We start from the raw sequence: 21180 nt of genomic DNA on the forward strand, positions 1-21180 counted from the left end.
CTGCTCAACTCCAATACAAGCATATACGAAAGGTACTTTTTTTCCTCCGTGTTTTTTTTCTTTGGTCATCAAAGTTTTAGACCCTAATTGATAGATACTCATCACCATCCTCTTGTATATTACTTCTACATCACAGGATAATTATACCCTCATCAATTGTTAACCAATTGGAGCAACAACTCCGACTCTCAACCATGTCTGTCAAGAGAATCTCTTACCTTCAAGGGAAACAATAAATCTCCATCAAACAATGACAAGTCAAAGCATGGCATACAACAACAAGTGATGAAAAATTAGGCCAGAGAGTTATCCACAATAATTCAAACGGAGCTCACAATGTGCTTCAAACTCGGTGCAACATTGCAGAGGACTTGCATTGCAGTGGAACCAAAGCAAAAAAGTCCATCATCAAGTCAACGACCGAAAGACGCTCAGTTCCCACAAATACAAGCAACACCAAAATCCATCTTCAAGGCTAAAAGTGGAAACAAAGAGGAGAATATACCACAAGATGCAAAGTTGCCTCGACCATAGAAGCCAAACTCACATATCACAACAACCCAGCAGATATGAATCACTCAAGGAAGGAAAGGCGTCAGCAATGACAAAGTACTTTCAAAGCTACCGACCAACCTTAAAGACAAAGCTGAAGACAACCCTAACAAAATGATTACACCTAGTCGTGTCAAGGGATGACATGAAATAGGAAGGGGGGAATGTTAGCTGGATACAATACATGGAAGGACACCTAGTCGAACACCACATTTTTTATTCAAGTTGTACTCTATTATTTTTTTGAGATGGTGTAGCTACACTATGTGTAAATCCTGATCCCAGAGTAGTAGGTCAATTCCTCAAGTTGTAATTCTATCCTGATATGTGCAGAGGTCCATGTGAGGCGGCCACTAGAAATTTAGAAAGCCCTAGGTATAGAACTCAATAACCTTAATGTGAGCGGGAGGCTTATCTTTAGAGCTCAGTTGTACGTACGTTCAAGCGACCTTGAAGCTCCAACTTATAATCAACATATCTTGTGATATGGTAATCTAATTACAATTCTAAAACTTGCATTGTGTTATCTTTTCTTGCTCTTGCATTCAAGTGTAAGCATTGTTAGTTTTGTTGTGGTTCCAGACTACCTGTCTATGAGCTTAATTTGCAAATTTGAGTGCTTATATCACTATTTTTTGATGTTTTGACCATATGAGATTGTTTCTAGACCATAGTGCGGGCCTTTTTGTATAGTTTTGTTGCAGTTTTCAAGACCTTGATCATTATGGATCATGATTTTGGTACCTTGCCCGATTGCAACCAAACTTGGTAGGATAGTGCCCCTAGACCTCGTAGACCTCTTCCTAAAGTTTTGTTGCATTTTGAATCCGTTCGAGTGCCAAAATGGTGTGATGACCTAGAGTGGTGAGAACAAATATATACAGATTTTAGGATCATCGATTCATGATTTTCTTGTTAAGTTGTTGTGTTTGTTTGTTAGGTTCACTTCTTGAGGCTTCTTGAGGATTGACAACCTCAAAGACTCTCCGTGCCCCATCCAAGTCACTTCCCTGAGTATTGACATATTATGTTAGTGCCAGATAGCTATTCTACAGATGTTCGTTGTGGCGACCCGCTAACAATCATTCCATCAAACTAACAACAACCATGTATTTCCCATAAATCACTCCTAATGGGGCACCTGTAATTGCTTGGTGGGTAGTAGAGTCACTCTAAATAGTGATCCAATAAACCTTTCATTGGATATCATTTAAGGAGGGTGTTAAGATAAATGCTATTACAAATTTGTATGCATGCAAAAGACCGCCAATTATCTCTCCCTTTGCTTTGATACCACTAAAAGAAAGAGGGTACAAATGGCCTAGTAGTTTTTACAAGGTTGAGTAGAAGTAAGAGCATGAGAAGGTACAAGATTTGATTGAAAATGATTTGACTTCAATTCAAAATGACTTGACTCAAAATGATGAGAGGGCTCCAAAATATGCATGTAGGAACATACATCACAACTAAGAAACTATGTACAACAAATCAGAACTTAAAACCACGACGGAGTGAGCTAGCAAGATAAGGGCCATCACTCTCGATAGGTAGACCATGCCAATGAACTAGACCAATTATAGTACCACTAGGGATGATCCTTGTGTCCACTACTTTGTGCGAGAGATAAACGAGGGCGAGAAGTCATCTACGCAAATCATGTATTGAGCTTAATATCTCAACAAGTTGGCACAAAGAGACCTGCAAACTTTATATATCTTAATTGTGTTGACAGAAATGAATTATAAAATGTCCTCCTATGGCATAGTGTGGTTGATGTGCTCAAACACATAGCTAGCTAGGTAGTATACATCAAACCCATCATCCAAAGGGCACATTCAAAAGGGTAGGCATTTAATTAGGTGGGATGAAATAATAGTATATAAGGACCTTATCGACAAGAAGGACATAAAGGTCATCCCAATTACTTTTTTTAGTGCACTTTGTGAATGTAGAAATCTACTTCTGCCTCGTTTGCCTCAGTGCAAAGCTATGTCTAACCATTAGGGAAACTCAAGTCCCTCATCTTTGAGAGTCAAGTATAGACAACAGAGCCCATAAATATCCTTTAGACCAAATAGAAGCCTAATGGCTTGAGTGGACACTAGAGAGAAATTTACACTGCTTCATGTGTTCCTTAACGACGTAGTTCTTATAGAGTTTCCCCCTGATTCTTTTGAGCCTCTTGAGGTGCATGTGCCTATGTTCCTTATCGGCATGTTGAGAGGTTAGATGCATACCATTGTGGACTGTTTTTAAATTTTCTTTTGAGCTATTGCACCCTCTAACACCAAAGTATCAGGTACATCAACTTTTTCTTTGTGGAATACCTTTTCCTTTCGCTCTATGGTTTGGGATTTGAGAAGATCAGGACAAGTAAGCACATGGAAGCCCTATCCTTTGCCTTGTGTGGCCTGCAAGCACTACCCGGATGCATGTGACAGTGGCTTAAGTAGCTTACACAATACATGCCCAAAGATGAGCATTAGGTGCGTGTGCCACCATGATTGACAACTGGAAAAAGCTCATAGACTTCGTGTAACATGCAGTGGACAACTCTATGGTCAATGAAGCTCCCTTGCTTGTGAGTGGGCAGAGGCTAAAGGCTAACTCCCTGCAAGAAGACAAGCGTTGAACCAATAGGCTCCCTGCCTTTCCTTACATGAGATGTGTAATGACTAAAGCTAGGCTGTAAAGCATGCCGCCCTTCCCTAGGTGGGATGCCTCGTCACTATATGGCACGACTCCAGCCAGGGGGGATCTATGGTGGGAAAGAGAAGCGAGAATCACAATGAAATCTCAACCATCCGTCCACTTGGTGAACTAGGGTGAAGTAGGGGGGTGAACTAGGGGCAAAAGTGGCGCCCCGAGTTTACCCCTAGTTCACCCCTAGTTCATTCGCTTCACGGGGTGTGGGTCGAACCCAGGACCTCTCGGTTGCCACACGAGTGCCCTACCACCACGCTAGCACGTGTCTCTGTCCGTGTTGACATGGCACATGATCACACTCTAGTTTATCGCCCCTAGTTCACCTTTAGTTCACCCCCAATTCACCCACCCCTAGTTCACCCTAGTTCAACCCCAATTCATTGCATGAACAACTATGGTTGTAAGTGAAGCCATCGTTTTGTGGTATGCATAGTGCGAGAGTGCTCCCGCTTCTCTAGAGTGCTTTGAAGAAGAGGTTCTTTATTATGCTTCTTGCTCAACATCTCTTCACAACAGCTCCTTGTTCGCGGATTACTGTGCACATTACATGTCTGCCTCCATTCGTGCCATTGAAAGCTTTCCAACCTAATGTCGTATCCATGGAGAGAAAGAAAGGGAGAAAGAGAGAGAGAGAAAGATAGAGAAGCGAGTGGAAAGTCATTTATGAACCCCATCTTTTTTACGTAAAGAAGATCTTTTTCAAAGCACTCTACAGAAGCGAGAGCACTCTTGCATTGGTCACCGCACAAAACGGTGGCTTCACTTACAACCATTGCTCTTGACTTATTGCAAGCTCACATGCGCAAACGACTAGCCTGCGTACTGTTTGCACATGTGATCTTCTAAACAACTACATACTTAAACCATAAACCTAACTTCAAATTTAAACCATAATCCTGAAGCTAAACTTTAATATAAAAACTATCTAATCTTAAAGCTAAACTAATCTCTCTCTCTCTCTCTCTCTCTCTCTCTCTCTCTCTCTCTCTCTCAAACATGCATGCACATACACAAAACAAAAATGTAGATTTTTCAAATGAAAACTGCTCCTGCCACGTCGTCTGCTTCAACTGCTCTAATTCCTGCTCAACACCGCGAGTGCTCTCTCTCTCTCTCTCTCTCACACACACACACACACACAAATGCCGACTTGATACTTTTTGAAAGTCCTGAGTTATTTACTTTCCTCTTCCATCACTCAAGCTCAACAAAAGGAGAATGCTTTTAGCAGCTAGTGTTGATGAGTACCCTTTGAACATTCCAAAGATAGTTAGCTTCAAACACCTTTAAGCTCTACAAAAGAGAGAGAGATGGTTGGGCCTATTGTTAAGCTCTAAACCTTAAATATAGAGTTAAATCCTAAACCTAATCCCAAGGCTCTAATATTAAATCTAAATGTAAACTCTAACTTAAATATAAAAACTAAATCCTAAACCTATGTCGACGCTCTCTTTTGCTTTCTCTATATATGTCATAGTACGTCTATTTACAAACACGAACATTGACGAAACTCTTCACCGACCGATGCACTATTTTCTTGGACAACGTAGACATTACATTAGATCCACAAGGATTTTTTCGGATTGGTCTCATAAATCATTTTGACAGTTTGAAGACATTTAATATAACATTTCATTTCATATTCTCTCTCTCTTTCTCTATTTCTTTATCTCTCTCTCTCTCTCTCTTTGCTTTGTTTCTCCCCCTATCTCTCTCTCTCTCTCTCTCTCTCTCTCTCTCTTTTCCTCTCTCAATGTGTGTGTGTGTGTGTGTGTGTATGTGTCTTTGTTTATGCATGTGTGTGTACATTCTCTCTCTCTCTCTCTCTCTCTCTCTCTCTCTCTCTCTCTCACACACACACACACACACACACACACACACACACACACACACACAATGTGTATGTGTGTGTGTGTGTGGGAGAGGGAGAGAGAGAAAGAGGGGAAGGGAACATGAGAGGGAAGGAGCATAACTGGCTCTCCTTCTCCTCGTGTTCGGGCGCGCGTGTGTGTGTGTGTGTGTGTGTGAGAGAGAGAGAGAGAGAGAGAGAGAGAGAGAGGGAGAGGGACACATGTATACCTGTTTTACAAGAGCGCCGAAACTCAGATATGAAATCTGAGTTTTGGCACTCGCGGATTATTTTTTACAGGGTCGACATCGCTATGAGCGTCGCTATGAGTGTTGTTATATATTTGTTGCATAGCGATGCTGTTAGGGATGTCGTGAATTTTCACTTTTGAGCGTCGCATTGCTGCCGTTCGCTACTATAAAGAACCTCTTGTAGTGCCATTAGGGCAACTTAAATCCCTCATCTTTGACAGTAAAATATAGACAATAAAGCCCATAAATATCCTTAAGACCAAATAGGTCTTACACATTTTGGAATGGAAATGAGGAGGTGGATCTTGAGAGATCCGGGACCTCATTGCATAACAAAATCATTTAAAATAAATTTAAGATCACCAAACTAATTGAAGAGCAGCTCTGAACTGCAATTTGCATGACGTCATGCATAAGGAGGGTATGCACTACAGATGCGCATGCATCTCTCTCTCTCTCTCTCTCCCCCCCCCCCCCCCCCCCCCCCCCCCCCCCTCAATAGTAGCCGCTCTCTGATCTCTCGATGGTGTTGTGAGTTCAAGACAGGAGGCAAGGCGTGCTTTTTCCTCTCCGGCCTTTGTTTCGAATTGCAATAGGGACGAGAGGCAAGGCTCTCTCTCTCTCTCTCTCTCTCTCCGGCTCAACCCGTGAAGTCGAGGGCTCACCACAACAGCTTCTCTCTCTCTCTCTCTCTCTCACACACACACACACACACACACACACACACACAAGATGGGTTGGGCTTCAATCTCATGCTTTTCCAGTGTGCGCAAAAATGGCCTCGAGAGCTGTTTTTGAGGGGACGATGCCACGAAATTCACGAGGAGATTGCTCTAATAAAGGGAAGGCGACAGGGACAACAGCAAGGCTGCGTGAGCGCTGTGAGAAGCAAGACTGCGATAGAAGGGGGCGAGGCCACAAGTGAGGATGAAAGAATCTTTTAACTAATATAATTTTTTCAAAGAAGAGCGAGTAGGAACGTATACCAATAGAAGCCTAATGGCTTGAGTGGATACTAGAGAGCAATTTACACAGCTTCATGTGTTCTTAATGATGTAGTCCTAACCGGATGCATGTGACCTGCAAGCTCTAACCGAATGCATGTGACAACTACTTAGGCTGGTGTCACACTAGGACAGGCAAACGTTGGCCATGCTTAGGTGGCAAGCAACGATTTGCTTTCTGAAAAGTGAAACATGGCCTTGCGTGAGTGTCAAAGGGGCGGCCTCAACCCCCCGGCCAACTTCGCAAACTGGGAGGCCATTTGCAAAAGTGACGGCGGGAGTGCTCGCGACAGGTTTCGGACTCTACAGGTCAGTGCGATAGCCGGGGAGCTTTCCACTTGGCCAACGCCAATTCCCTGCTGAGATGCGTGCAAATTTGCTGGGTGACCTAGTGTGACACCTCTTGTGTGTCCACACTCACAAATTGCATGCTGCCGGGTGTCCGAGTGTGACACGGGCCTTAGGTAGCATACACACTGCGTGCAGATGAGCAGTAGGTGCGTAAATGCACGTAAATTATTGCAAAGTAAATGCGCCTGTGAAATAACTCGATAGGTGAGCCTCGGGCGTGCGTGCGTGCGTGCATGCAGGCATTTCTTTAGTCGACCATGGCGAAAGCTCTTGAGCAGCGAGCTCCTGTTCGCTCTTCTGAATAACGCCCGCTCGGGGACGCCATACCATCTCACATTCTCTGCCTGCAGAGAATGGCTATTCATGGCTGCTTTCATGTCAGTTTACCAACACATGCATAAATGTATGCTTCAACACATACTCTCTCCCTCTCTCTCTGTCAAGAGGTCATGCTAAACCCTAGTTAATGTACTCCATGCAGGCAGCCGCAGTCAAAAATCCGACTACTTAAGCTGACGCGCAGCAGTCAACAGCTCAACAGCTCATACAACAAGCATGAAGGTGAGGATCTCCTTCCTCACTCAGAATTGGCTGCCATGCGCGTCATTAGATGATTAGATATCTCTGATATATGTTGTTTCTAAATGAGGGTATCAATAATTAAAATTTTCCTTCAAACTTGTTATGAATAGCTCAGGCAACCTAGAAATCTTCAACGGACTGGTTATCTCTATTGTTTATTTTTTGCAACGAGTGTTCCCTTCCAGCACAGGCGAAGGTGCCATTGTTTATAAACCTCTTTCTACAGACGAAGGATTGTATTGTTTGTCAAAAGGTCTTGCTGGCTCTAAAATTTTCTCAACAGTTGTTGTGGCCGAGTTCTTGGTACGAGCACTAATTTGATCCCAAAACTCCTTAGTGAGTTTTTGCTTCTCGGTGGGTGGGCTCAGATGTTCCTGCTTGCTCTTCGCCCATAACTCTTTTTGCTCCAACTATAGTTAAGAGTCGTCTTCTCTGTCCGGGTGGCCGTCTGATCTTTGGGGACTCCAACCCCACTCAACTTCAATAAGATGTTCTGCACATTTACATGTGCTGGAAGACTGGTTGCCCAGTAGAGATATTGCTAGACGTACCATGCTTTGAACAAATTCTGAGTTTAACTTTAGCAGTTTGAGTCACTACACTGCTCAATAAAATGGGTAAGTGGTACACTCATAAGCTTGAACCATTCTAGGGTTTGTCATGGATGTAAATGTTCAAGACTTTAGTAAATTGTACATTTATGTCTACCCGAATCTCAACTCGAGGGTGGAGAGGCCAGTCACAGAAATCTTCCAAACACAAGCTAAGAAGTAGATTGTGCTAATCTGTTGGGAGAGGAGTCTTGGCAATTCTTATAAAGGTTTACAAGAGGGCCCAAAAACAGGGCTCCCCCAAAAACTCTCAAGTTTAAGAGTCAGGTTTTTCACGGGTGTGGCCAAAAGCTAGTGCCAGAGCCTTGCATAACTTCTGTATATTTTTGCCATGTCGCATCTTGTAAAATGCTACGTAATATCCAGAGGGTTGCCACGCCAGCTCTTTATGCGATGGCTTGTTTGGGTTTTGTCCGTCCTTTTTAATAGCCCTAGGAGAGGCCGCTAGGACCCATAGTCCACACGTCATCACACTTGTGACAACAATGGCCATGCTCAGTGCAAGCTGACGATACCTCTACTTAAAAGAATTGATATTTAGCCAAGGAGTTTTCTCCCTAAGGACTTGCAAATCACACCTACTATGGAATATCATTAGGTAAGGCAGGAAGTGAGAAGAGAGAGAGGAGTTGATCTCCACTAAACTTGGTGCTTAAGAAAACTTGAGAGATTTGCAACTTGCAGTGAGGGGGGTGCGAGAGCGAGGGAGGGTGGAGGTGGAGTTGCAATGAGCCCATGATCGCCATATGTTGAAAATTGAAGTCTTTCTCAACCCACGAGCCACCTGATGACACATGCTAATTCCATCTCCTTTGTTGGCAAGCAAAATTGACTCCATGGCGGACTAGAGATGCGATGAGATGATTTGCCACTATATTGATGCACATATTATTCGTTTTATCTCTAAGCACCACTAAATTATGTTCCTAGAGTAGCGCCAAGAAAGCAGCAATATCCCCTACACCAGCAAAAACGGAGAGAGAGCGAACGAGTCTTAGTTTTGTGAGTGCCTCACTTAAAGATTGCACTAGCAAGAAGGATTTATACTTAGATACATGTTGATATTTGTGATCATTAGTCAGCATGTATGTCAAGTGTGGTGCACTTGTTAAGATGCAACAAGTCCTTCAGAAGCTTCTTCTCCGGGGCGTCGACTCTTGAAATTGTTGGATTGTAGATATGCCCAATTGGGGTGGGGCCAATAAGCTCTCGATTGTTTCAACAAATGCAAAAAGAGGACATTCCTCCAAATGCACTCACCTACGCTTCTATCTCAAGGCATGTGGCATTACGCAAAGCACTGATATTGACAGAGGCATTCACGATGATATTATTTGTTAGCTCGACTGCGTTTGGCACTGCCTTGATCGACATGTATTCTAAATGTGTACTTCATAAAGCATAAAATGTCTTCACAAGCTTCCTGTCCAGGATATCGTCTCTTGGGGTGAATTGATTGCGGGATATGACCACGAGGGGTTGAGCGAGGAAGCTCTGGGTTGTTTTCAGCGGATACAAAGCGAGGGTATCTCTCCAAATGCAATCACCTATACTTGCACCTCAAAGGCATGTGGCACTACATGAGATGCTGATGTGGGCAAACAATTTCACGGTCGTATTATTAGTTAAGGGTGGTTGAAAAAAATGTTGTGCTTGGCCCAAACTTGGTTGACACGAGCTTCTGTCTATAACAAATCCCACCAGTCCCCCCATTTGTGTTTGTCTCCTTGGAGAGAGGTTGTTGTGGGGCTTGTTCATTGCTTTACGAGGAAAAGTATAAGGAGTATATTCTTTTTGAAATATCTGTCTTCTTGCCAAAGAGTCTTGTGTTGCCTTAGAGTGAGTCACAATCGTCGAGCTTGACTCAAGGTATCTCTAGAAGTGGGCCATTGTTGTCGAGTTTGATCCTTAGCCACATTATCTTGAATTGTTTCAGGTGCATATCATATATGTAGCTCTTACACCACATCTGTCCACGTACGAGATCTTACACCCCCACTTTTACATAGAATGGAGCTAGTCAGCTTAATGCTCTTCATGATTGTATTAAATGAGTATACAAATGTGCACTTGTCACAAATTGGTGACGTGGCAAGCCCCCAGACACACCTTGGCGGCAGAAATGCCACGTGGTAGTAGTGTACGGACTCGTAAAACGTGCCGACAGGTAGACGTGGTTCTTTTCCATCTGTAAGAAAAAAGCAGCGTGTACGATTTGAAGGACTACCCGGTTCTTCTTCTACCTCTTCTTCTGATTGTTCTTCTAGCTCTTCTCACTTGAGCGAGGAGGACAGAAAAGGCAAAAAGCGAAGCATCGAAAAGGGTAAGAAAAAGGCAAAGAAACCCAGATTCCACCCGGTTTTAGATAGCTCTATAGAGGAGTCATCCTTTGATAGTTTGGACCCCGATGACCATATGTTTTACGCAAAGAAGAAGCATTTTTACAGAGCCAACCAATATGACTTCCTCCAAGACAAAAGCAAGAAAACAAAAGAATTCAAAGAAGGTGGACAATCGATTAAATTTGAATCCTTTTCTGGGTTTCGAGATGCTCCGAGGGCTTTGGCCTTTATCCAACAGTTTGACATAGCCTTGTTTGGAGGGCATTACTCCAAGCACTTCAAGATTAGGAGGGTTGCATCTTTTCTTATGGGCAATGATCGAATATGGTGGTACACTCTTCTTCTGAGGAAGGAATCAAGTAGTTGAAATTCAAAAGGCTCTTTATTTCTACTTGGCTGACTCGAGAGTATGAAAGAGATATACGAACCGCTTGGAACCATCTTCGGATAACCAAGGGAGATTCTTTGCACGCTTATTGCGAGAGATTTTGGGACTCTTTTCTACCAACCTCTTCATTTAAGGTCTCTTTTAAGAAACAGATTGAGCGGTTTTACTGCAGACTCCCTAGAGAGATCCGAGACTACAGTCTTGAACAAAAGTCAAATTCTATTCAAGGATTAATTTGTCATGCGAAACAGGGTTTCTTGATACATTCAGGAAATTTGACTTACTCCACTGATGAGATTTTGACTCAGAGAACCCGACCGACCTCCAATAATGAAAGTAGAAAGAAAGAGTTCTCAAGAAAAGAAGGAGAAGGATACACGACCTCGGCTTCCCAGGGGATTCACTATTAGTAATGGGGTGATGTCACCTACGTGCATCAAAAGTAGAGAAACCCTCCTATGTACGGTATCTTATATGCTAACCTACCCCCCTACATACGGACAAGATACGGACATTCTCACAATGACCCATCCCCCCTCATACGGATTTCGTACGGAATGTCATGACCTACTATTTTATGAACATAACAATTTTAGAAGCACATGCTTTTACAAAATACATGTTGACGTGAAAATGAATAGAAGTGTAGATTGTAGCGTGTTTTCATTTGCAATAGATGTTAAGAGAACAAACCATAAATGAATAGAAGTGTAGATTGGCGTGAAAATGAATAGAAGTGTATATTGTAGTGTGTTTTCATTTGTAATAGATGTTAAGAGAACAAACCATAAAAAGAAACAAATATAATGAATACTAAATTATAACCAACCAATCGATTCAATGTAATATGTCAGAAGACGGACATAATTTCCCTTGTAAACTGATACAAATCTCAGTCTCAAAACAAATGATACTAGCCACCTACTTAGTAGCTTCCCACATGGGATTTGAGGCACACATATGAAATGGATTGTTCTCTAAATAACAAATATTGGTATGATCATAAACCACCATGGAAAACTTCAATTATTAAATCAAAACACATTACAAAAGGTATTGACTTATAATTTTTTCTCTAAATGTATCTCTTTATTAAAATCTCTCTCTCTCTCTCTCTCTCTCTCTCTCTCAGACACACATACACATATCATGTACCAAACTCAAACGTTTCTATTCATTCTAACTTGTGCAAACAATGTGTAATAGAGTATTAGAACTATAAAATAAAGGCAAACTTAAAAAGTCTCCTCGTTTTTAAGTCAAAATTTGAAGCTTTTGCTAAAAGCATTTCTGGTTCACTTTAAGGCAAGCTTGCAATCAAGTTGAGTTATTAAAATTCAAAGGATAAAAGCCAAAATTCTTGAAGAGAAAATTGAATAAACGATCCAAATAACTTTTTTTTTAACAAAAGAACTAGAGTCTAGAGACCAATAGCAAGAAAAGAGCACAACAAAAGCGACTTTATATGAAAAGAATCACTAACCAATAAATCGCAAAACCAATGATTGGGTAGAAGATAGTGCCAAGCTCTCTTAGGCTTATCATTTTCCTCCTCTTCATCAGAGCCAGGGGACTGTCAAATACAAGTAGCACTAATGTGACCAATAGAAACAAGTAACCAAGCCTCTTTCTTTGTGATAGCAACATTTTAGCAACACACCTTCGTTTAAGACTCGGTCCAAGAAAAAACGATTTCATATCAAGCTGTAGTAACAAACTTTAATCTCCATACTTCTACACAATATGAAATATAACTAGATATGTTGTAACAACCAAGTAACCCAAAGATGATAGAACTATTGATGAGACTGGCTACCAACACTCTTCTGCTCGTCTCTTCATTCATCAAGCCCCCCATTCCACATTGCCGAATCATCACCACCCAGTAGCCGTCCACAATGCTTGAAGTTGTCGGTAGATTCTGCTATTGCTTGCAGCAACTGTAAAGAGGCCAACATCATCCCCGTAGCTTGCTTCGGAGAGGATGTGCCTAATTAGAAATCTCTCTCTCTCTCTCTCTCTCTCTCTGTTTGAAGAAAAATTGTTGTTATCGAGCCTATCTCCATAACATCAGATTTGAATCCCCTTCTTGTATCAATGTAGTTACTAGCCATAATAACATTGGAGGACAGTAAGAAACCCTTTCAATTGACATCACACTGCACAAACAATTTCCTATGTCCATCGCGCATTGTCTACATGTGTGTTTTTGCCTAAATAGCAGGTGGCAATCTATGATTGCCTTGTCCTCTTACTTGTAGAACATGTATTAGCATTTCAGGTAATGCCTCCATAAATTTGAGTGAGAGAACCACCTTCTTCCATGCAACCGTAGGAAGAATGATCCCGCCTAGAAATTTTGCTCTAAGTTTTAATTTTGAAGGTGAGAAAACCTACAACATGGAGAGAAATTTAGTTAAAAAACCTTGAGTCCTTATCTATATCTATCTATACTATCTATTTAGGCAAGCAAGGATTCCGGAAGGCCACGTGGTGCAAGGGGAGGCCAACAACCCATCACACAGAAATTGTGGGGAGTGGCTACGAGGCGAACAGAGATACAAATGAAAGTCGAATAGTCGAGACTCGAGGCCTTGTGGGAGGGAGAGAGAGAGAGAGAGAGAGAGAGAGAGAGAGAGAGAGAGAGAGAGAGAGAGAGAGAGAGAGACACCAGCTTGGCAGTAATCCTTCATATGCCTTATTAGATGGGAGTCCAGTCGCCACTAGCTGCCAAACGCTCAAGATGAGGGATTGAACCTTAGATCGAGGGAACAACGAGCTTTGGGTTGTTTTCAATGGATGCAAATCGAGGGTGTCTCATCCACACCTTGGGCTATTTTCAGCGGATGCAAGTTGAGGATGTGTCTCCACATGCAATGTTGTCTCATGGAGTGCATTGATTGGAGGATATGTCCAACAATGTTAGGGAGGGAGATTGTTTGTCGCTTTGTGGGTGCCTTGGTCGTCATGTATGTCAAACGTGATGCGCTTCATAAAGCACAGAAAGTGTTTGAGGAGCTTCCTATCGGGGATGTCATCTCTTGAAATGCACCTATTGCGGGGATATGCACAACCTGGGGAGGTCCACGAAATGGAGGCAAGGGTGGTAAGCATGGGGTTTCCCCTATTTCTCGGAGATGCAACCACTTTCGCTTGCACATCGACAACATGGCAAATACCCAAAACATATTGTTGCTAATTGGACTATTTTCTTATTTTTAATGATTAATCTCTTTTTTAGGATATTTTATTGTGTGCACTAAGAACTGTTAAAAGATTGTAGCTATAGGAATTGCCATCAAGAACGGACAACTCTGATGTGTCATTTGATGGGTGATGGTGTGAGCGGGATGAAAACACACACAGCGTCTCTATAACGACCCGACACACACTCTTGGGAAGATACACACACACACTATGGGGCACCACTCGGCTTACACAACACACCTGGCCGAGACAGGGAACACATCTCTGGAGTGAGAGGAGAGAAACTATCCACTTGCCCACTCCACACAGAGACACACACACACACACACCCAAAAAACTCAGCTCAAAAGAGGAGAATTTCTGATGTTTAGATACAAATGAGCTTGGGCCAACACCAATGGGGCAAATAGCTCACACAATATGGATAAAAGATACCAGATACAATCACAAATTGGAGAAGAAGCTTCACTCACCGGAGAAGATTACACAAAAAAACAGCAGAAAAAGAGTGAGGAATTTGGCAAAATGGACAGTGCCATCGCGTCCGGAACGGCCCAAAACCCCAGTCTACAATGTCAAAGTGCTCAAATCCGACCTCGAATGAGCAGTTTACGGCCAAAACAGGCTCCAAAAACCCAAAAAACACACCTGCAGCTGTTCCTCCTCTCTTCTCCACGTTTTTTCTGGTCTTCTCTCTGGTTTTTCAGTTCCCACACTTAGCTTTATTACTTGGGCACCCTTGGCCTTTTAGATGACCTCAAACGGACCCCGAACAGGCCAAAAACTGACCTCGCAGTGCATAGTTGTCACCTTTTTTGCATCATCCGCACACCTAGCACTCAACTTTCCCCAATAATGCATCCCGCAACCACGTGAAGTGGCCCCAAAAAAAGGTCCTCATGATGACCTTTCTGCATAATTCTCACAAGCAAACACCCACGTTGTGTCCGTCCTCATCCGCGTGCAAATATTGACCTCGTTCGCCCTCCTGACGCCACTAGATGCCATCTGACGCACCTGCTGACCTCATGTCGTCGGCCCGTGGATAGCTTCCTCGAGAAGTTTTACGCGCTACCAACTCCTCCTTATTGTAGAAAAAACACACTAGTATTGATAATAGTGAAAATCGCTGCACTATGTACATGCTGTCCTACTTGTACACATGTGGGCCCCACGTAACCACCTGGCTCTGGAAAATGGGCAATCCTTTATTCGATGCACCATGCATGTGTATATACATATGCGCAATCCCTTGCTCCAAAAAACTCCTGACATAATTTGCCCACCCCCTAGCCTGCTAGAACATTCATGCTCAGCAGCAGCACTAGTAGATGCTCATTCCACCTGGATCAAAAGGCCAAAGGCATATCGCCTGATTCACAAGAAGCATCATAACACCACACCTACATTTGTCAACAATCAACCAAAATGCACCATAGGGATATCCAACTAACACATCCGCCCTGTCTGGAGTGCCAAAAGCATAAATATTGCATGCCACATTCAACCCAACCGATAGAGACAACTCAAGTGATTCATCACCTGGCATCTTGGCTTCACCAGCCATAGCAACAACCTGAAAATCATGCATCCAAGTAGCTAAAAGCATTGTGTGAAGGTAAAGTTGTTGATATCCAAAGCACAAAAGTATCCCCGTAGCACACATATCCCTAGCATAGGCATCCACATAGCTGAGATTGGACTCATATATGCCAAACCCCTTCTCATCATCATAAGCATACTCATCATCACACATAACTTTATCCACATCATAATCATGGCTAGCACCACTATCCATAGCTTCTAGCATGGGTTCATCAGTCTCCAAGAATACAGATCCCTGCTCTAAACCACAATCATGCTCACAAATCGGTTCAATCACTGCACATACATCAAAACATGCTCCACATCCAACAAATCCACAAAATGGCTCTCAACCTTGCCCTCTTCCCTAATTTCCAAGGAACTAGTATCCAAAGATACGTGCTCATCATCAATAACCTCAACCTCACACTCACACTCAGAATCACAAGGTACACAAGTAGCCAATGCATCCTCTTCAAGACTTTTCAATCCTGTATCCAAAGCATTACTCACCTCTTTAGGCTCTTCCAGAAACCTGTCAACCTGCAAGACCTCCTTACGCTTCACAATAGACCTTGGAAAGAAACGAGAAACATCATAGGATAGGCTACTTTTCACCTGCTTAGGCTTAACTTCATCTTCTATGCCAAATCCATTTTGCACATGCATACCTGTACTAATACCATGTTCCTCAAGACGCTTAAACTTCCACTCCTTGTGCTTTGCAATGCATACTGCATCTTCAAAAGACTCGGGCCTCTTCAACTCAACCTCGAACCGCAACCAAGGTGACAAACCATCAACAAAAAAACTTTTCTTCAATGAATAAGGGGGAATCTCATCCTTAAGAGCAACACACGAACGAGTCCATAAATCTGTAAAACCTTGTACATACGCATCAACACCTTGACAAGAACCTTGCTTAAAGGCATTGAGCTCATTCCATACTGCATTTGCATCTTCAAAAACCTGGAAACGCTCTAAAAAAGCTTCTATAAACTTGTCAAGACTCAAACCATAAGAAGAAGCCACTGCTTCTTTAGCTTCCAAATCCATGAACCAAACACGGGCCTCATCTTTCAAAAGCAATCCAAATAGCCTCAAAATCTTGTCCTCATCACACATTTTGTTGCTTATACATGCCACCTCGACTTGCTCCAGAAAGTCTTCCGCATCTTCACCACTTCTTCCATGAAATTCCGGATAAGAGAAAGCCATGGCTACCCAAGTTACAATGCTTTGGGAACCCCTTTGAACACACGTGCAAGAACCCAAAACTTTTGACTACCAAATCCCCAGAAACTTCAATGGAGCTCAACTTTAGATAAGGACAAACACATGCACATCAAATGAGTTTTCATAGTTAATCATCGGAATGACAACAGGCAAAGGACATTCCAGGATCTCTCTCAATCTTCTTGGCCCAAACATAAAGACTATGCGATGCTGGAAAAAGATCTTTCTGGACACATGAACATTAATCTGGATTCTTTGAGTTAAATGAAAAGGAGTGAACTGAGGTCCATTTTGATCATCCATTAAAGCCAACCATGAAGCTCCCAAGAAGGCACACCTGTCTTATCCTCTAATTTTGCCAAAATTTCAGCAGCATAACAGCATAAATGGCTCAAAATACCAAAAAACCAGCCATCATAACTTGGAAAAATTTTGACAGAGTTTCCCCAGAAGTAGAGCAATGAGAACCCCAAAATATAGACTGTATCTGTATGCATAAACTGCCAACAATAGAACCCGAGCATCAAATAGGACTCGCTAGTACATAGCCTATGGCGAGGTCACGAAAAGGGTGCTCCAGCTACCTGTATCACCGAAAGGATCTCCACATTTGAGAATCCCCTAGCTCAATAAAAACCTCACGCTATCGACCCTCACACGAAGGCTAATGCAAATCGCCAATAGTCAAGTCTCAGAAATGACTATCTTCCAGACCAAGTCTCAGAAATGGCTGGAACTGCCAAATACAACCAAGTATGGCTCCACAAATGCGTACAATGGCAGTTTCCACAAGTAACGTACAATCCAGCAGACAATGCGCTCAAATAGGCGCCAAGTGATGCATACCCACAACAACTGCAAGTGACATCACTGCTAGTATATCACTGTACTCCAGCTACCTGTACCTGTGTTAATCACCTATACCTGTACCTGTACCTGTAACCTGTAACTTGTAACCTATAGTCTGCAACCTGCAATCCCGAATCTCGAAGCTTGAAGCTCGAAGCAGAAGGTACTCGAAGAAGATCCTCAGTGGGGGCGCCAAAAGAATGTGAGCGGGATGAAAACACACACAGCGCCTCTATAACGACCCGACACACACTCTTGGGAAGATACACACACACACTATGGGGCACCACTCGGCTTACACAACACACCTGGCCTAGACAGGGAACACACCTCTGGAGTGAGAGGAGAGAAACTATCCACTTGCCCACTCCACACAGAGACACACACACACACACCCAAAAAACTCAGCTCAAAAGAGGAGAATTTCTGATGTTTAGATACAAATGAGCTTGGGCCAACACCAATGGGGCAAATAGCTCACACAATATGGGTAAAAGATACCAGATACAATCACAAATTGGAGAAGAAGCTTCACTCACCGAAGAAGATTACACAGAAAAACAACAGAAAAAGAGTGAGGAATTTGGCAAAATGGACAGTGCCATCGCGTCCGGAACGGCCCAAAACCCCAGTCTACAATGTCAAAGTGCTCAAATCCGACCTCGGATGAGCAGTTTACGGCCAAAACAGGCTCCAAAAACCCAAAAAACACACCTGTGGCTGTTCCTCCTCTCTTCTCCACGTTTTTTCTGGTCTTCTCTCTGGTTTTTCAGTTCCCACACTTAGCTTTATTACTTGGGCACCCTTGGCCTTTTAGATGACCTCAAACGGACCCCGAACAGGCCAAAAATTGACCTCGCAGTGCATGGTTGTCACCTTTTTTGCATCATCCGCACACCTAGCACTCAACTTTCCCCAAGTGGCCCCAAAAAAAGGTCCTCATGATGACCTTTCTGCATAATTCTCACAAGCAAACACCCACGTTGTGTCCGTCCTCATCCGCGTGCAAATATTGACCTCGTTCGCCCTCCTGACGCCACTAGATGCCATCTGACGCACCTGCTTACCTCATGTCGTCGGCCCGCGGATAGCTTCCTCGAGAAGTTTTACGCGCTACCAACTCCTCCTTATTGTAGAAAAAACACACTAGTATTGATAATAGTGAAAATCGCTGCACTATGTACATGCTGTCCTACTTGTACACATGTGGGCCCCACGTAACCACCTGGCTCTGGAAAATGGGCAATCCTTTATTCGATGCACCATGCATGTGTATATACATATGCGCAATCCCTTGCTCCAAAAAACTCCTGACAACGGTAAACATCGCGAAGGAGTTTTCGTAAGTTCGGTGGAAAGGGCCGGGTTACGAGTTCCCCTGATGCGTCACATGATGGGTGACGGGTGCATCAGTAAGGGGGCATCCCGTAGGCTAAGGAGGAAATCCGAACTGAGTAAGAAAATACGCGTAAGAACGCAAGCACAAGAATAAAGATGGGTTCAATGAAGCTTTTTACGAAAAGCAGGAACATTCGCGGGAGGGCGGATGCTTTCTCGTGAGGAGTCTGTGTCTGCATTGCATCTGTGCCTTGTCCTGCACCCGGGGACGCCTGGAATGTGTTCGTGTAACATTATTTTCACTAATTGAGTGAGTTTTTAAAGTTTGAACAGGTTTACACTTTATTTTATTAAGTGGCCGGTCACTTTTAAGTGACCAGTCCTTATATTAATAAAATAAAGCAAGGCTCTCAAAAAAGCTTACGTAAAAAACCTACGCATGGACTAAACCAACGATCTCTCTCTCCTCTCTCTAAAAAGCGTTAGCACCAGCGATCTCTCTCCTCTCTCTAGGGTGCAAGGGCTTTGCTTTTTCGGCTCTATTCCCGTCTGGTGCCAGGCCCTATAAAGTAGCAGCAAGCGTTCCAGTTTGAGGGCACGTCGGAAGCAGCAGAAGGTGCTAGCGTTGGGATTCTGGAGCACATGTTGGCGACGAAAACTGCAAGTGTTCGTGTGACTATTGAGTACGGAGGTCGCTTTTCCGAGCAAGGAGCGACAGGTATAAGGTGTTGATACGCATTGAGAATTGTTGCTTTGTGTGGTTTGTTTTGCAGGAATCTCCCGTCTTACGGGAAAGCCCCTTACGGGAAAGTACGGCTTCACGCCTAAGTCCCTTACGGGAAAGTACGGCTTTACGCCTAAGTCCCTTACGGAAAAGTACGGCTTCGCGCCTAAGTCCCTTATGGGAAGGAACGGCCTTGTGCCCAAGCCCTTTACAGGAAAGCACGACCTTTGGGTCTAAGATTACAGAACAGAGGGGTTTCCTCGGGTTCTCGTGCTTGTATAAGAATTCTCCATGAATAAAGAATACTCTTAATGGGGGGGGGGGGGGGGAGGGACCAGCCCATCTTCTGGTTCCCAATATTGTGTCGATCTTCTCCCTTCTCTCATGTTTGCAAAGTATTATATTTTTCAGATTTCTAAGTGCTCGTGTACGCTCCCGTTTTGTGACAGTGGTATCAAAGCTTGGACTCCTCCCTTTCTCTGCAAAGGACGGTTCCGGGAAGAACGGGAAGAACCATGTCGGGCCAAGGGAGAAGCGTTGAAGAGGAGCTTCAACAAGTGCAAGCTCAACTTGCGGATTTGCAACAAATCTTACTATTGCCAGATGTCCAAAAGCTCTTGGGCGGAATGAAGAAAACGAATGGAACCGATGCAACCAGGCATCAAGACAACACTGTTGGCGTGAGACCACAGGAGGAAAGAGAAGAAGAACGTGCCGAGGTGCACAAAGGATCTTCGGATCGTAATGAACGGCCTACTCCAAGGAAAGGCCAGGAAAAAGCGCTCTCTTTGCTAGACGAGAGCAAGGACATCTCTATCTCATCTCCATCTTACTCTCCTGATTACACTTCTACTTCTCGATCATCTCGTCAGAAGAAGGAAGCCGCTACTACTACTACCCTACATCAACCTAAAGATAAGCCTCGATTCAAGAAGCATGGTCGCAAGTCTCAACATCGCATGAGAGTCTTCAAATCGGGCGACAAGGACATCAAGTTCGAAACCTACAACGGACGGAGAGACATCTCCAAAGCACTGTCCTTCATCAGGCGGTTTGAAGTCGCCTTTACCAATGGGCACTTCACAGAAAGATCCAAATTACGCCATGTGAGGATGCACCTCAAGGAAACGGCAAGTAATTGGTGGTTAGCCAAGATTCTGGAAGGTTCTCAGGCCAGAACTTGGGAGAGCTTCAAATCTGAATTTTATGAACAATTTCTTCCACCTGACTTCGAGCAGGACATACGGAAGGAATGGGACTGGCTTGCCCAGAAGGAACATGAAAGAGTAACGTCTTATGTGGACAAGTATTGGTCGATTCTTCTGAAGGTCACTCCCTTCATGAAGATTGTCGACGAGGAAAAGAAACGAAAATTCGAAGCGGGTCTCCAACCGCAGCTTCGAAAGAGTATGAAAGTGTATTCGCATGATACTCTTCAGAGGATAATGGAGTCAGCAATCATTGCTGAGGATTTGCACTCAACTGGGACACCCAGAAAAATGGAGCATAGCACTTATCGTGCAAGACAAAGAGGGGTCTACGATGACCAAGCGAGCCAAGGAAGAAAGCGTCCTCCATCTAGGGACTATGATCATTCTAAGAAGCC

The 21180-nt window shown here is 43.4% G+C and overlaps 1 protein-coding gene across 2 annotated transcripts in view; it reads left to right on the forward strand.

The window, feature by feature from the left end:
- Positions 1 to 6163: 6163 nt before the first annotated feature.
- LOC147417794 (uncharacterized) overlaps positions 6164 to 21180 on the forward strand; it is a 64994-nt gene continuing 49977 nt past the window's right edge. Inside the window, exons 1-3 of one of the 2 annotated variants that reach the window (XM_086506929.1) lie at positions 6164 to 6279; positions 6992 to 7116; positions 7195 to 7274. In XM_086506929.1, coding sequence (XP_086363055.1) covers positions 6164 to 6279; positions 6992 to 7116; positions 7195 to 7229 — 276 coding nt within the window. In that variant the 3' untranslated portion in view covers positions 7230 to 7274. Of the gene's footprint in view, positions 6280 to 6901; positions 7117 to 7194; positions 7275 to 21180 lie in introns of those variants that run through there. The other variant, XR_015187285.1, reaches the window with a different exon arrangement.

The sequence above is a fragment of the Adiantum capillus-veneris genome, chromosome 30 (assembly GCF_014529385.1).
Source record: "Adiantum capillus-veneris isolate H3 chromosome 30, ASM1452938v2, whole genome shotgun sequence".
Lineage (NCBI taxonomy): Eukaryota > Viridiplantae > Streptophyta > Polypodiopsida > Polypodiales > Pteridaceae > Adiantum > Adiantum capillus-veneris.